Here is an 18,230-nt window from a genome sequence, read left to right as displayed (position 1 = left end):
TTTCTGGACAATGCATCTGCCACCACATTCTTCTTCTCTGGAGTGTGCATGATCTGAAAATGAAACATGGATAAGAAGTTTGCCATCCTCATATGCTTCTTCGAAAGCTTTGTTTGCGTCAAGAAGTGCCTTACGCTTAGATGATCTGTCTTGACCATAAAGTCAGCCCCAAGAAGGTAGTGTTTCCAAATAGTCAATGCATGAATTACAGCCAACAACTCCTTCTCATAGATGTCCAAAGAAAGCTTGGCATCATGCAAACGATGGCTTTCGTAAGTTATGGCGTGTCTCTCTTGATTTAGGACAGCCCCAATGCAACTTCTGAATGCATGACACTCCACACAGAATGGTTTTTGCAAGTCAGGGATGACTAACATAGGCCCACTCATAATGGCATCTTTGAGACGAAAGAAAGCCTCTTTCTCATCAATTGTCCATTTGAAGACTTCCTTCTTCTTAGTGAGCTCATGCAATGGCCAAGCAATCCATGCAAAGTGCTTGATAAAACGCGTGTAATATGAGCAAAAACCCAAAAAGCTTTGTACTTCATGTATGGAAGATAGCTCAAGCCAATTCCGAATGGCTTCTATCTTTGTAGGATCCATTTGGCGCCATCCTTTGACAAGATGTGCCCAAAATAATGAATCTTTGAGAGGAAAAATTCACTCTTCTTCTCATTGATAAAGAGCTTGTGCTTACGAAGCTCTTCAAACACAATAGATGAAACCGATCCCGTCAAGTGGGAAGACTCCGTTGGACACCCACACGCTTAATAGCACAACTTTAAAACCACAATTTGAAATGGACAACTTAATTCAACTTGAAATTGAAATGAAAATGAAATGGAAAGATGGACACCAGCACTGGGGCCGGAACGGGCCGACCCCCCTCAATATATGATATATTTATTGGGAGTATTTAATAAATACAATGCTCCATGGGTTCCAAGAACCAGATGATGTCCATGTACATATGAAAACAGTACCAAACAAATATGCTCGAAGTCGACGTTCGGAGTAGACACTTGAAGCAGAACGACCACTAGCGTGGTCCAGTCTCTACGGTCCTGTGCTTTCACTGGACTCCGCGGAGAGCGCCTCACTGGTGTTCCGAGACCACGCACAAACAGGCGCTCTCGTACTAACGCCTGGCTCTCCCGATCTCAGCACCTTTGGACCGAGGTTCTCCAATAAAGCTTGGACTACCCGGCACCGAACGAGTGTTGGCCGTATAGGGAGTCGGGAATCCCTTATCAGATTTAACACTAAAATACTTTACTTAAATATGAAATTCACTTACTTGTGGATGGCTGAGGAAGTCCAATACCCATGTGTGCAGTTACTTGAGAGAAACACCAAGGCACAGCATGTCGAGAGAGGTAGCTGCTGTATGAAGGTGACACATAGCCTGTATGGTTGCCAAGCTACAGTGGAGAAGAGATGACAGCTTGCAACCACCGGCCTTTAGCACACTGTTGGAGAGGACATACAGTACATAGCCGTCTTGTTGAAAGAGGATGGAGGCGCCTGGAATAAACAGAAGAGGCAGCGCCTATAGGAGTTATGGTACCAGGCTGCAGTCTACGTAGCTGCTTGCTTGTGTGGTGGGCAGCCCACAACTAGCGCAGCCCATAGCAGCAGGAATTACAGCCGCCTGCGGAGGGTGCTGAGGTGCAGCCGGAGGATAGATGTCGCCTGCAGTCTGCGCTGGCTGGAGGTACAGCCGCATGTAGAAGAGCAGGCGCAGCCAGCAGCAGCATAAACAGCCGCCAGCAGAAAAGCATGCGCTGCCAGCAGTGGATTCAACGTGGCTTGCTGGTTCGAGAAGAGCAGTCGACTTCAGCACAGCAATCGCCTGTAGATGGTGGACAACCGCCTGTAGGTAAGCTGCCGCCAGAGGCAGAGAGTACAACCCGTTGAAGGAGGATATACAGTAGCCTGCGCAGTCACCTGTAGCCTGTGGAGTTGCCAGCAACGGTGGAGAAGGAAGCGCCAATCAAGAGCTTGCGCCGGCAGAGCACAGCCGCCTTTTGATTTTACTCCTCCGTCAGCAAGCGTTGGAGCGCAGGGTGTTGGAGGCGCCAAAAACTCGTGAATCTCCAAGGTGGTCGCCGTTTTCTTTTATTAAGGTTTGGAGAGGGAGTTTAACACTTTGATTTGGCTGGCCCCCCCCACGCTTGCATGTGGGTGGCCAGTTCCAAAGGGATGTGGTAGGTAACCATGCCCACCCCCACACTCACTTAAGTGGGGCTCCCCACCTTGGCCCCTAAGTGGGTGCCCAAAGTGGTGCCCACATTTAAGTGTGCGATCAAAAGACCTTATAAATCAAAAGGGTTAGAAATATGAAACATTAAAATAACATGTGCCATATACTTACCACCTGTTCACATGCACCAAAACTTGTCAGAAGACGGAGCAGACTTCACGACTCACTGGCAGGCGTCCCCGCTCAGTAAGTAACACGTCAAGCAGGCAAACACAAAAATACATGTCATGCGAAAACAATTTCAAACATGCAAAACATGTGTGCATGTGCAAAAAGTAACATGGACATATCTCCCGTTCATGGAACAAGTACAAAATATCTGTCGGCACAAAACAGGCACGACGTAAAACATAAAAACCTGGTCTTCCTATGGAGTGACAATCCCATAGGTAAGACACAGTTCCAGGCACGAGTTCCCCTATGGTGTGACAGTCCCATAGGCAAAACACGGCACGAATACTGGCTCTTCCATGGCGTGACAATCCCATGGGTCGAACACAGTCCAGGTCATACACGGGTGGCACCAGTCTGGCTCCCGTCCATACGACACCATCCTGCTAACACACGGGTGGCACCAGTCTGCCTCCCGTCCATGTCAGCAAAATACTGGCCTCTTCACATGAGACACCAGCCTGGCCTCAAGTGAACGAGACGCAAAAACTGGAGATGGACCAAATGGTCGGCCAATTGGTGACATCCCCCCCGGGCTTCTAAAGAGTTGTCCTCAACTGAAAAGCCTCAAGATATGCCTGCAACAATTGTGGATAATCAACAAAATAGTCCTCATTTACCCACTTGGCATCAATAGGCAAATAATTCTTAAACTTCACAAGGTATCTCCTGGAAAGCTTTCCTGCAGGTAGCTTTCTCTCCTTGTGAAAAACAATCTGTTCTGGTTGGAGGATCTCCTCAAGCTCTTCGATCTCTGGCGGATCTTCTGTGACAGGCTCATCAGGATCTAGCCCCACATATTTCCGAAATAGACTCACATGAAAAGCATTGTGAATCTTCCAATGACTAGGTAAAGCAAGCCTGTATGACACTTCATTGATCTTGTGAATCACCTTGAAGGGTCCATAATAGCGAGGAGAAAGCTTAGGATATGATCCTTCTCGTCCTGGCCTCTTCCGAAGCCTAGCTTTTTCAAATTTCAGCAAAACCCAATCACCTTCTTTGACTTCCATGTCCCTTCTGTGCTTGTCAGCAGCCATTTTATGCTTATCTTGAGATCTTGCAATGGCTGTCCGGACCTGACCAAAGGCAACATCCAAGTCACGAACATATTCATCAGCTGCAAAAATCTCATCCTTGGTACGAAGGATGGGTGGCAATACCACTCTGCCATAGATAATCTCAAACGGAGCCTTTCCCGTGGAAGCATGGATCGTATTGTTGTAGGCAAACTCAACAAGTGGAAGATACTTCTCCCATGCAGTCTTTTGATCTGCCACATAACACTTCAATAAATCCAACACGGCTGAATTTGCAGCTTCACTTTGGCCATCCGTTTGGGGATGATAGGCTGATGAAAACTCAAGCTTAGTACTCATATTATCAAATAAAGCCCTCCAAAAGAGGCTGGTAGTCCTGGGATCTCCCAACAATGGATTTAGGCATACCATGGTGCTTGAAAATATTAGCAAGAAAAAGCTTTACCATATGATCAGCTTTAATGGTTTTCTTGACGGGCAAGAAATGAGCTTGCTTGCCAAACCTGTCCACAATAGTCCAAATAGCATCATTCCCATGCTGGGATCTAGGCAAGTCCATAATAAAATCCATAGAAATGCTTTCCCAAGGTTACGAGGAAATAGGCAATGGCTGAAGCAAACCTGGAGGTTTTTGCCTATCAAATTTCACCTTTTGGCAAGTAATACATGCGCGTACATAAGCCTCAATGTCTTTACGCATGCTCGGCCAAAAGAAATATCTCTGTTAATGTTTGATGTAATCTCTAGTCTAGGAGATATATTCCACTTATGAATTAACGTTAAGTGTCCTATGAGTTTGCATGTCGAGAGGTGACTGTCACCCCTTCCTTTTGCATTAAAGATTTCAGCCTTTGAGATGTGGGATCTCCATGCTTCAAACGAGGTGGATTTCTGAATTTCAGCTCTCCGTCATCCCCCTCTTTAATATCACCTTTGCGGAGAAGGTAGGCAAGTGCCAATTCCCTTGGTTTCTTGCCCACTTCCCGTGCCATTGATTCAAAACTTACATCTACCATTGCATCAACCTTCCTGGCTTCAATAGCACTTTGCAGATGGGGATCTTCATGCAAAAACTTTAACTCTTGCTCTTGAGCCTGCAAAAGTTTTCTCATATGTTCCATTTCAGCCCTCATAGCATCAGGCTCTTGTTCAAGCATAACTGTCTTTCCTGGAGACAGTTGACCCTTTGATTCACTATCATTAATCCTTTCAAGGGGCTTGTGTCTACCTCGCAGGGCATTAGACCCACGAGAGGCACTAGATGGACCCCTCGAATTAGGCACTTCCAAAGGGTTACCTTGGCTGTCCATTGTGTTTTAAGTTTGCTAAAAGCGGGATGTCCAGTACACAGGTTCGTTTCCCCACTAGGGAGAGGGAAACAACCGTGCTTTGATACCAATGAGACCAATCCCGTCAAGTGGGAAGACTCCGTTGGACACCCACACGCTTAATAGCACAACTTTAAAACCACAATTTGAAATGGACAACTTAATTCAACTTGAAATTGAAATGAAAATGAAATGGAAAGATGGACACCCGCACTGGGGCCGGGAACAGGCCGACCCCCCCCTCAATATATGATATATTTATTGGGAGTATTTAATAAATACAATGCTCCATGGGTTCCAAGAACCAGATGATGTCCATGTACATATGAAAACAGTACCAAACAAATATGCTCGAAGTCGACGTTCGGAGTAGACACTTGAAGCAGAACGACCGTTGAAGGAGGATATACAGTAGCCTGCGCAGCCACCTGTAGCCTGTGGAGTCGCTAGCAACGGTGGAGAAGGAAGCGCCAATCAAGAGCTTGCGCCGGCAGAGCACAGCCACCTTTTGATTTTACTCCTCCGTCAGCAAGCGTTGGAGCGCAGGGTGTTGGAGGCGCCAAAAACTCGTGAATCTCCAAGGCGGTCGCCGTTTTCTTTTATTAAGGTTTGGAGAGGGAGTTTAACACCTTGATTTGGCTGGCCCCCCCCCACGCTTGCATGTGGGTGGCCAGTTCCAAAGGGATGTGGTAGGTAACCATGCCCACCCCCACACTCACTTAAGTGGGGCTCCCCACCTTGGCCCCTAAGTGGGTGCCCAAAGTGGTGCCCACATTTAAGTGTGTGAACAAAAGACCTTATAAATCAAAAGGGTTAGAAATATGAAACATTAAAATAACATGTGCCATATACTTACCACCTGTTCACATGCACCAAAACTTGTCAGAAGACAGAGCAGACTTCACGACTCACTGGCAGGCGTCCCCGCTCTGTAAGTAACACGTCAAGCAGGCAAACACAAAAATACATGTCATGCAAAAACAGTTTCAAACATGCAAAACATGTGTGCATGTGCAAAAAGTAACATGCACATATCTCCCGTTCATGGAACAAGTACAAAATATCTGTCGGCACAAAACAGGCACGACGTAAAACATAAAAACCTGGTCTTCCTATGGAGTGACAATCCCATAGGTAAGACACAGTTCCAGGCACGAGTTCCCCTATGGTGTGACAGTCCCATAGGCAAAGCACGGCACGAATACTGGCTCTTCCATGGCGTGACAATCCCATGGGTCGAACACAGTCCAGGTCATACACGGGTGGCACCGGTCTGGCTCCCGTCCATCTGACACCATCCTGCTAACACACGGGTGGCACCAGTCTGCCTCCCATCCATGTCAGCAAAATACTGGCCTCTTCACATGAGACACTGGCCTGGCCTCAAGTGAACGAGACGCAAAAACTGGAGATGGACCAAATGGTCGGCCAATTGGTGACAATAGCCAAGTGTTAGCGGTGTTCCTTCTCATTCTCGGAGAGTACCAAGATGCAATTGAAAAACACACCTGTGAATTTCCGATGCTCATAGAAAATGTGATCCATCATTCTATTAAACGTGGCCAGGGCATTCGTTAGTCAAAACGACATAACCAAATACTCATACAAACCAAATGATGTCCTAAATGTCATTTTGTGTACATCTTGTAGTGCCACATGCACCTAGTGATATCCACTCTTAAGATCAATTCGATTGAAACATGCAGACCCATCAAGTTTATCGAGGATGTCATCTATGCGTGGGATTGGAAATTGGTTCTTAATGGTAAGCTTTTTTCCATAGTATATGGTAGCTGTTCACACTAGGCCCAATGGCCAAACGACCGTTTCCCCACTAAGAAGAGGGAAACAACCGTGTTGTGATATCACTGGAACTACACGGGCTAGGTGTGAACGTCCTTGGGCACTGTCGTGAACAATACATGCGTCAACACTTAATATGTAACAACGATAATGCACAAAACAATTGAAAGATACATCACTGCACAAGGTAATCTACAAAGACAAGCATTGCACAATACACCATTGGGGCCTCGAACCCCCCACCCCCCACCCCACCCCACCCCACCCCCCTCCCTCCCCGTCCCTTCTCTTCCCTCAATACTGAAGTATATTCTTGGAATACAAGTTCCAAGGACTTGCTAGCCAAATAATCCAATGCCAATGCAAATATGAAGACAAGTTACTCCAAACAAGTGTTTGTTGCTGTTGAATGTCGATATAAAGTGTTGATGCCGGACTCGTCGTGTAACTATTTGGCCCTTCTAGCTCTATTTCACATGATGAAACCCATGCTCGAACACCAGACAGGTGGAAGAAGACATGGGGATAGGGTCCATAAGGTTTGATTAAGAAAAAGCACCAAAAGCAAGAAAATCAAAAAGTCAAACAAGGTTGACTGTGAGCCGGAAAGAGGAGATTGAGCCGGACCAAAAAGCTACAAGCTGTTTTTTCAAAAAGCAACTCCAGGGTCAAAAAGCAAGGCCTTGAAGAGAAATGAAAAACAAAAGCTTTTGACTAAAGTTGAGTAACATTTTACTATTTAAAAGACCAAAAGCAAAGTAAAAGGCAAAAGCAAAGCAAAAGCATCACTTTTTGGCAAAAAGCAAGGCTACCCCAAGTATTAAAGAAGCATGAGCCTCTCTTGAACATCAAGTTGAAGAAGAACCTCTTCATTGTGTTGCCATCTTCATTGAAGTGTGGAGATCATCTTCTCCATCATATCTACTTGATCATGAGCCAAATCATGGAATTTTTCATCGTTGCGTGTTGATTTAGAGTGCCTCCATCAATTGCTGTGCCATGCATCACCTGTCCGTACTGTCATGTGCATCATAGATGCCATGGACATAAAGAAGCATGAGCCCCTCTTGAACATCAAGTTGAAGAAGAACCTCTTCATTGTGTTGCCATCTTCATTGAAGCGTGGAGATCATCTTCTCCATCATATCTACTTGATCATGAGCCAAATCATGGAATTTTTCATCGTTGCCTGTTGATTCAGAGTGCCTCCATCAATTGCTGTGCCATGCATCACCTGTCCGTACTGTCATGTGCATCATAGATGCCATGGACATTCTCAGGGCTAGATTCAGAAGAGGCAGCCAGATAAAGAGTAGAACCAGGATGATAGAGCACAGAGCACTGATGGCAGTGTAAACTGGAGCAGGACTTGGAGCAAGGCAGGAAGAAGCTGTCGGCTGCCAGAAAGGACTGTCGGCTGACGTCAGCAGTACCAGAAGTGTGTGTCGGCTGCAAGCGCTGAAGAGTGTAGACTGGAGTGCAGGCGGCCAGTGTTTACAGCAGTTGGGCAGCGTTGAAAGCTTTATGTGGAACTGGCCGACCAGCAGTCGGCCAGTTGGCCAAGCTTGGAAAGGCCTATAAATAGGGCCAAGTGCTCCATGTTGTATTCATTCACTCCCTCTAGGGGTGTGAGTCATTAGGGGTCCCATAGGGGACTGTTTTGGTGAGTTACCACCTTTTTATGTAAGGCAGCCCATGGCTGCAGAATTAGGTACCTTTTTGCACCATCGAATATACTGAATTTTCCAGCACCTCTCTCTTTCTACTCTCTCTCTATATTTGCGTTTTGCATCAGATGGTTTCCCAGAGTGTTTAGGGCTGAAAGAGGACTCCCAGAGCTTCCGCGTGTTACATTGATATCAGAGCATCAGGCTCAGCAAAGCTAAACACGGATTCAGTCCCAGATGATGGTGTACAGGTCCAAGGTACAGGAAAGTACAGGGATTCAAAGCCCAAGGCAAGGAACACAGATCGGGAAGAACTCCCAGGAGGTTTGTTGGTGGTGTTCCACAGTGCCAGAGGGGATGGCAGTTCTGTGAGCCAGATAGGTTCTCAGGCAACGGTCCCAAGGGAGGTTTATCCTCCAAGGGTGATGTGAGAGTGCCAGACTCAGTTCTAGGAATGAAGACCAAGACGGTGTTCAGAGTCAAGGCAGGAACGGATTGTGGACTAGAGGAAAAAGGATGCATAGATCTTCGTCAGAGACAGAGTGGTTTGGAGAACAGGCCGGGTTTTCAGAGAAAAAGGGTTGCCAGGGATGGACGATGACAGAGGGACTTCGGGACAGGATTGGGATGATGACAGTCATCCAAGAGCAGGTTGGAATCCTGTCATCAAGTTCAGCAGAAGGGGATGTCATGTGCATCGTAGATGCCATGGACATTCTCAAGGCTAGATCCAGAAGAGGCAGCCAGATAAAGAGTAGAACCAGGATGATAGAGCACAAAGCACTGATGGCAGTGTAAACTGGAGCAGGACTTGGAGCAAGGCAGGAAGAAGCTGTCGGCTGCCAGAAAGGACTGTCGACTGACGTCAGCAGTACCAGAAGTGTGTGTTGGCTGCAAGCGCTGAAGAGTGTAGACTGGAGTGCAGGCGGCCAGTGTTTACAGCAGTCGGGCAGCGTTGAAAGCTTTATGGTCGTGGAACTGGCCGACCAGCAGTCGGCCAGTTGGCCAAGCTTGGAAAGGCCTATAAATAGGGCCAAGTGCTCCATGTTGTATTCATTCACTCCCTCTAGGGGTGTGAGTCATTAGGGGTCCCATAGGGGACTGTTTTGGTGAGTTACCACCTTTTTATGTAAGGCAGCCCATGGCTGCAGAATTAGGTACCTTTTTGTACCATAGAATATACTGAATTTTCCAGCACATCTCTCTCTACTCTCTCTCTATATCTGCGTTTTGCATCAGATGGTTTCCCAAAGTGTTTAGGGCTGAAAGAGGACTTGCAGAGCTTCCGCGTGTTACACATACGATTGTACGAATCCGTACAACCGTACGGACATGTACAAAGTTGTATGGATTGAAAATTTTAGAAACCCTAAAACTGTTCCAAAAACCTTAAAAATTGTTTTTATCGCTGGAAAACCATTAAACAAGGATTTAGTGGAAAAATTTCTTTTATTACCCACTATTGGGCACTGGTGACGTTAGTGGGGATGTCGTAGTATCTAGTCTATACTATGCATAATGGAGTTGATAGTTATATAGTCTTGTGGGTTGACTACCATGAGTATGCACGTTCCTAAAAGGTGAATTTGGGCATGTTCTTGGATTCAACTAGGTATCTCTCTCTCTCTCTCTCTCTCTCTATATATATATATATATATATATATATATATATATATATATATATATATCAATTTTCCTGCTAGAAAGAGCTTTTCCATGGTTTTCTTCATTGACAAGGTTGTAGGAGTTGTGGAGATTACTCATGGGATGAGTGAGTGATACTTGGACTTGGACTTGGATTTGGATTTGGACTTGATCATTGGATTGGAACTAGAACGTGGACTTGATCAATGGATTGGAACTAGAGCTTGGACTTGATCATTGGATTGGACTAGAACTTGGATTGGACCTGGAACTTGGATTGGACCTGGAACTTGGATTGGACCTAGAACTTGGACTAGAAGTTGATTGGAACTAGAACTTGGACTTGGATTTGGATATTAGATCTTGTACTAGCTTGGTGAGGATTATTCCCGTGGTGTGCTCGGCGCATTAGAGATCTTGTGCCTAGACATAGACATAGACATAGACATCGACATCGACATTGACTTGGATATCCTACATCGGCATATCTGTTTGTTTTGTATTCATTGGTTGTAATGACTTGGCTAGCGTGCCCGTGGATTGTTCTTGAATAAATTTTTGAAAGGGGCAGGGCGGGGCCTGTTCCCCGCTCAGTGTGGTGTATTGTGCAAGATCCCTATTCCCTTCTCTCTCCCCTCTCTCTATATCTTTATCTCTTGGACATGTGGTTGAGTTTGTCACTACATGCCCCGTTGGGCTTACACGTTGAATGAGTCAAAGGCGACCAGACTTCCAATCTCATATACTTGGAGATAAATAGGTGTGTAATTGTCGTTCCGAGACCACGCATGAAGAGGCGCTCTTGTACTAGAGCTTGGCTGTCATGTGCATGCTCATTCCCAGGGTTGATCCTTGAAGGGCAACATATAAAGAACCAGTTTTGAACCAGATACAAGAGTTGGTGCAGCTAGTGTGGGCAGGGAATACCTTGTGGAGGAGTAAGGTGGTTGTCGCGGCCAGCTCATAAGTATATTATACTTTTGTCGGCTGCAATAAAGATTTTATATTTTGTCCAGGACTTGGCCGGCCAGTCCATAAGGGAGTTCAAATCCTACATAAGGCACACCTTGCTCATTGTTTAGGTCATTCAGGGAGTAGAATCACTAGATTAGGACTCTTTTGGGTTAGATCACCTTTTGATGATGGCAACCAAAGGTTGGCCAAGACTTGTACACCTTTTTGTACTATATGAATATACTGAAACTCAGCTCTCTCTCTCTCTCTCTTTTCTCTCCATCTCTCTTGCTTGCGTTTTGCATCAGGTTGTTCCAAGATGGTGTTTAGGGCTATGGCAGGAGTAAGCCTCTTGGTCCAGGTCGAGACCATACCGAATCAATAATAACCTAGGACTCACTTATATAATGCTTATTGCTGCTATAAATAACTATCCAAGTCATTAATAGCCAATAATCTTGGATTTATTAAATCTGAACCTTAGTCACCTGAATCGGCCTGCTTCTCCTAATTCGAAGGCTCCCCTAACTCTATAGGATTAGTCCCTAACCCCAAGAGTTAGTGTTTAGGTACACAACATTCCTCCTTAGGACATTGCCACTCTTGGAAATAAATGAAGGAGATTCTAGCTACCTTTATGAGTTGTCTTCGAAATCAGGTTTATATCTGTCTATCAAAACAACGTAGCCTCAAGGAACCAACTCAATTGAAGCTGATGTTCCTCTAGGATATGACCGTGAGAACAAGACAAAAAAACACAATCTTTCCAAGTCCTTGAAGAACATAACTATCCTTCATCCTTCAATCCTCCAAGATCTTGGGCACCCTCCCCTCTAAAAAATAAATAAGTGAAGATCCCCTTATCCTCACTTGCTTCAAGTCCTTGAAGAACATAACTATCCTTCATCCTTCATCCTTCAATCCTCCAAGATCTTGGGCACCCTCCCCTCTAAAAATAAATAAATGAATACCTCCTTATCTTAACTTGCTTCATATGCTTAACAATTGCTCACGCGTTGCGAGTCACACTCATTGTTGGGTGATTATTCATCTAAATCTTGTTCTACATTTGAAATTTCCCTTGTTAGTGCCATCTTAATAGGCTTGCTGGTACACAGTTAGAGCACAATCGCTCACGTGCACAAGTCACTAATTGTTGGGTGATTATTCACCTAAATCTTGTTCTACATTTGAAATTTCCCTTGTTAGTGCCATCTTAATAGGCTTGCAGGTACACAGTTAGAGAATTGTCATCATGCCTATGAAGGGAAAGAGACGCGGTGTTGTGTCTGGTACTACAGATTCCAAATTGAATGCACTTGATGTAGCTCGATACAACATCACTGCGATCACAAAGGACAATGCAAGGGTTGCGCCCACTAGTGCTATGCATATGCCCAAGGTCTACATGTAATGAACATGAATAAAATGATGATAATGATGCAGGAGATGACTGACACCCTAAAACAATCAAAGCAAGACAAGGGAAAGCAAGCCATCATTCAGAGGAGGAAGAAGATGCAAGATCAACCCATCCACGGTCAAGCACCATGCCCATGGCAGATTTATGGGTGTGGTCATGCAGGCCTATATGCTCGATTTGCACACATTAGCAGCCAACGATTAGCACAAGGGCTCACTTCGCAAACATTGTGAGTACTAGCTCCATAGTTACAAAAAAACCTGTTTTGTCCATTCAAAATGTGGAATGTTTCAGTGCCAAAACGTTTTTGAAACCTCATCATCATTGTCGTTTCGGCCAAATTTCAAAGCTTTTTTTTAAGTTGGGGGACTTTTGGTCATTTCGTCGTGCACTTCTTTTTTACCTAGTTTGGAGCCCTCAATTGAGGTATGAAGCCCATGTGTCCTTCACGTGCAACGGCCAGCCCGTTAGTCGTCTTCTTTCCTTCCCAGCTTCTTCCCCTTCCTCTCTTCTTTCCCCTTTTCGTTTCCCCCCTAGCCTGCCCTTCTCTTATTCTTCTCCTCCGCTTTTTCTTGTTGGGCTGGGGTGGGGGTGGAGGATGACACTGGCTCAATGTCGGCTGGTGGTGATGCGACTTCATGTTGGCCTTGGGACAAGGAAGCAATGAAGAGATAGGCAAGCTGAGCGCTCCTCCCTCCTTGTCAGCAGCTCCCTCTGTGGCCTGCCCATTGTCTCTCCGTCAAGCAAGGGCAGTAAGGCCCAAGGATGCGGTCTTCGTTTAGGGTACTGAAGTGGGTACTCGTCGGTTTAGTTGCAGATCATCCAACCCAGTTATGGTTTGACTTCTTAGTACTTACCTTTAGCCCATTGAGCCTTGTCCATTTTTTTGGCTTAAGCTATTTTAAATGCTCCAATTGAATCCCAAATAGCCTTATTAAAGAAGGCAATAAAAGGTGCATCATAATTAGTGTGTTCCCACTCTCCTAATCTTTATTGACCTCAATTTCAGGTGCCAAAACAGCGTGGGACTTGCTTTGCTATGAAAGGGAAAGAAAACGTGTCAGCACATCTTGTGCAGAGCTAGACTCATTATTGGGAGGAGGGATATGCTTGAAAGAAGTAACCGAAATCTGTAAGTTCTCTGGGGAAAGACTGGAAAAAATTGATCTCTTAGCTGTGACATCCCCTTTCCAATGTTTCTTAACAAGGGCTTTTTGGATCAGGTGGTGCACCAGGTGTTGGTAAAACACAATTTGGGTAAGTATTGCTTAGACCTTCATTAAAGATGATCTGTTTTTCAACAAGAAATTAACTCTTTTGCGCTAGTGTCCTGTTCAGCATGCAGTTAGCAATCAATGTGCAGATTCCCAAAGATGCCGATGGCATCGGGGGAAGTGCCGTGTACATAGGTACTGCCATGATCTCTTTGACACTCTTCAAGTGTGATGCTCCATGGGCTCGTATTGAGATGAGCAAATTCATCATTTTTTGTTGTTGCTGACAGACACAGAAGGTAGCTTTATGGTTGAACGTGCTTTGCAAATGGCTCAAGCATGCGTGGCACAACTGCATTGTGTTAATGGGGCCATCTCTAAACAGGTGGAAGAGTCGTTTAGTGTGGATAGCTTTCTTTCAAACATATACTATTTCCGAGTTTGCGATTCTACGGAACAAGTTGCCGTTGTGAATCATCTCGAGAGTTTCCTTGAGGAGCATAAAGAGGTGCATTTTCCATCTCTCTCGAACTTGTGCTTAAATCCAATTTTTTTGAAAGGTCGGTGTTGATGGCATTGTGGATCACATTGGTGTGCAACTCAAATCTATTTCTCAATATGTTTTATAAAAATATAATGTTATACAGGAGGTTTGTGTTTGGCTGCCATGTGGACATACTAAACCAAATTATGTGTGAGTGTTGGGTTAGTGATATGCACCGTGTCCTGTTTCCCTGTTGTTAGCCAGTTGTCAGGCCAGCCGCCATCAGGGTATAGGCTTAAGTAGGTCCAGTCTGTCATCCTTGCGTGAACCCTACACGGTCTTGTGACTCACCATGGTCAAGCAGAACGATAGAAAAAAATGGGGCAATTGAGCCCTATAAATTGCCGATGTCTCTCCCCACTTCCTCATCTGATGCCCAGCATAGGGGGCAGGTCACTAGGAGCATCAAACTAAGACATCAGGACTTCATTTCAGCCAAGGGAAAAGTCCAGTGTTTTGCTAGAAACGTTTATATGACAACGGTAGACAGGTTGTTCCCAGAAGGAACCATTAACTTGCTATTGGTCAGTTTGGAGATTCATCAAGGAAAGAAAGGAGACTCGGAAGGTTAAGGTCAAGGCATATCTCAATTTCATAATACAAGCAAATACACACAGAGATTGGGGCCCTGCAGTGGGTTTTGGGACCCAATCGGGGGGATTCTCTCTCACCTCTTTCCTCTCAAGTTAATGCACCACAATAATGGTAGAGTTAACTCAGTTATATGTATGGTTAAGGCTTTTGCGTGTGACATTGGTTTAGAGCATCAGGTTCACCCAAAGGCAGATCAGAGCGCAAGAAGACCAATGTCAATGCACTTGGCATTTAACATTAGTATTACCTACACATAGAGACTGGGAGAGCCACAGGAGTGAAGAGAGGGCACAAGATTTGCAGATTATGCCGCACTAAGGTGGAGACAGGTGTGCACTATATCTGCCGATGCCCAATATACTATGAGATTTGGGAGAGATTACCTCTTCCGAGAGGGCTTTGGTCCACTCTCCAAGATTATAGACTTCCCAGACCAGAGATGCCTTGGTATGTTTCTACTTGAGATGGGTAGACACCGGAGGATTTTCTCTAGAGACCCCAAGCCGCAAGCACCATCCCTTTCCCGACAAACGACCATCACCAGCTTCTTCAAAGACAGAGGGGATAGGAGCACCACTAATGTGTTAGAAGTCATCTCCTGTCTTATTCAGACACCAGGGCCTCTGTTGTGGGTGTGCCCTCCCTGTATAGGTGTTTTCTCATTTTTCCTCACTCCCCGTATTTTTTCCCTATTTTTCCATGGCGTGGGTGGCTGCCCTATGCTGGGAGGATCACACAGAAGCTGGCCGACTGGACTCATATGCATGTGGAGCTGGCCGACTTTTTCTGTTGGGGTCGTGGAGGTTTTTGGCTGGCCGACTGGAGGAGACCCAGTCGTGAGGCTGGCGGCCTGTTTCTCCACTGGCCGACTGCATGTATGGGGCCATATAAAATGGCCCCATGGCCCCATGGCCCCCACATCATTGTATCATCTTTTCATTGCGGGATCTTGTGTATAGAGAAGAGTTACATGCCTATCTCTCTCCTTCTCTTGTGCTGTCTATTCTGCACTCTACTTGCTCTTGTGGTCTCAGATTTGGTTATCATCTCTGCTGCGTATTTTGACATGGTATCAGAGCCCTAGGCTCTTGAAAGATCTTGGAGTTTTCTGAGCAAGAGGGGGATTGTTGTGTTGCTGATTGGTGGACTGTTAGGGACTGTTCAGAAAGAGAAGTAGCAAGAGAAAGGCGGGCTAAGTTGCTGGACAGCCACTTGTAGGTTTAAAGTTTTTTTTTCCCACCCACCCACCCTTTTCAGTTACATCCCCGCAATGGCAGATTTGTTAGAGCTGGCTGAGAAGCATGTGAAGATCCCAACTCTCCCCACATTCCCAGTGGACCGTTAGTTGGACGGGAACAATTACGGCATCTGGAAGGTTATGATGGAGTCTGTGCTGGAGTCATATGACCTTGCTGATTTCATCATTATCGTGGTTCCACGGCCGGAAGCAGAGGAAGGGGAGTTACTGTCAACAAAGAAGGACCGCGAGGCACAGGCACAGATGTGGGATCGTGTCAACGCCAGGGTCCGGTCATTTATCTTCCTCAATTGCACACCGCAAGTAATCAATCACGTAAAGCATATGACGCTGGCCAGAGGCATGTGGCAGCACTTGGCTTCTCTTTATAACAGGGTATCGCTCATGAAGAGGATTTCCTTGGAAGTGCAGATGCGGGTTATGAACCCTGCAAAGTCGTCGACGATGCGGGAGCACATTAACAAGCTGCAGGCCCTTCAGCAGGAAGTCCTCCAGGTTGGGAAGGAGATATCATCAGAAGATATGGCCATTACTTTGCTGTCCCACTTGTCTGCTCAGTATTCCGCTTTCTACTCCTCTTTGATTACTAGTGGCAGGCTCAGCACCATTACCTGGGAGGAGCTTGTGCCCATGGTCTTGGACCAGGAGGAACGTTTCACGAATCCTCCTCACAGTGGAGGTTTGGAGGCCTTAACTGGCCAACGGCCGAAAGGCTGAAATAACAAGGACAAAGGGAAGGCTTCACCGGAGAAGTCTTCTAAGAAGAAGCTTGACACAGAACGAGAGAAACTGAAGGGCGAGCGGTCCTGCAATGATTGTGGCGAGAAAGGCCACTATTGGAGGAAGTGTCCTAAGCGGAGTGGGAAGAGTGCTGATTCTTCAAGACTCGTGCATTTGTGCACTTAGAGATGATGGACTCCGATGCTTCATCGTCCTCAAGCGAGGAGGCAATTGGCTTCACCGCGAAGGATACCTGGGAATGGATTCTTGACAGTGGTGCTTCCAGGCACACGACTCCGTCCCGTGACTTCTTTTTGGATCTGAAACGGCAGTCAGGTCGCATTTTCATTGGCGACAACTCCACCATTCCGATACACAGTGAGGGCCGGATGGAGATTATTCCCGACGGCAAGAGGGGTAAGCATGCCTCCCGTGTTCTTTTTGTCCCTGCTCTTGGTTTTCATCTTCTGTCAGTGCATGAAGTATGCAAGACTGGCTTTCGGGTGGAATTTGAGGAGCATTCAGTTGGTCTACGGGACTGTGAGACTGGCCAGGTTGTTTGGGAAGGCGGTGTGGAGAATGGTATCTACAAGCTCTCTGCACTCTCCTCATTGACAGGTTCTCAGGTCGGAGATCTGTGGCACTTTCGTTTTGGCCACTTAAATGTGGATGCACTGCGGCGAGCTTTCCGGGACCAGATGGTGGTTGGCTTGTCAGATGTTGGCAGCAGGCAATGACGTTGCAGTTCTTGCATACGTGGTAAGCAGCACAGGGAATCCTTTCCGAAGCAGGCTTCTAGGCGGGCTTCAAAACCATTGGAGTTGATTCACATTGACTTGTGTGGACCTCAACAGACACCATCATTGGGAGGATCTCTCTATTTTATGCTACTTGTTGATGACTGTATCAGATTCACGTGGGTCTACTTTCTTTCATAGAAGGACCAAGCTTTGCACGGTTCAAGGATTGGCACGTGATGGTGGAAAAAGAGTCTGGATTGCAGGTAAAGACTCTCAGGGCTGACAAAGGGGGTGAATTCTCCTTGAATGTATTTCTCAGATTTTGTGCAGATCGAGGGAACTGGCCAATACAGGATCGCCTTCAGAGAATGGAGTTGTAGAACGCAAATACAGGACTGTGGTGGAGATGGCGAGGACCATGCTGGAGCATCGTGATCTTCCTCGTCCACTTTGGGGAGAGGCTGTGGCAACGACTGTCCATACCCTCAACCGGTCTCCAACGACTTTAGTACGTTTGTACATATTCCACCCTTCGGGGAGTCAGGTGTCACGGAGCTACCCTCCGAGTGGACCACAGAGGATGGCCCTCGAAGATCGCACAGAGTTCGCGACAAAAGCAATACAGCAGAGCTTCTTCAGGTAAACTATGCTTTGATGTCTCGTATTATGCAGGACAAGGGGTCCACTTCCGTCAAGGAAGCCCTTTACAGGATACTTGGAGGAAAGCCATGCAGGTGGAACTTGATGCCATTGAGAAGAACAAAACATGGGAGTTGGTACCGAGGCCGTCGAAATGGTCAGTCATTGGTGTCAAATGGGTCTTTAAGACCAAATATACGTCAGATGGGTCGGTGGACAAACACAA

At 46.1% G+C, this 18,230-nt stretch overlaps 1 protein-coding gene across 3 annotated transcripts in view; it reads left to right on the top strand.

Moving 5' to 3' along the window:
• The window catches only part of RAD51C (RAS associated with diabetes protein 51C), a 47,541-nt gene that overhangs the window by 9,985 nt on the left and 19,326 nt on the right, over positions 1-18,230 (top strand). For 2 of the 3 annotated variants that reach the window (XM_086824687.1, XM_086824685.1), the window contains exons 3-6: positions 13,305-13,427; positions 13,519-13,552; positions 13,622-13,704; positions 13,800-14,017. In XM_086824687.1, the coding sequence (XP_086680813.1) occupies positions 13,305-13,427; positions 13,519-13,552; positions 13,622-13,704; positions 13,800-14,017 (458 nt within the window). The remainder of the gene's footprint in view (positions 1-13,304; positions 13,428-13,518; positions 13,553-13,621; positions 13,705-13,799; positions 14,018-18,230) is intronic. The other variant, XM_086824686.1, reaches the window with a different exon arrangement.

Source organism: Cibotium barometz, chromosome 31, assembly GCF_041138505.1.
Source record: "Cibotium barometz isolate CiBa-2024 chromosome 31, ASM4113850v1, whole genome shotgun sequence".
Taxonomy (NCBI): Eukaryota; Viridiplantae; Streptophyta; class Polypodiopsida; order Cyatheales; family Cibotiaceae; genus Cibotium; species Cibotium barometz.
Note: the sequence above shows the minus strand (reverse complement) of the source record. Positions and strands in the feature narration are given on the sequence as shown.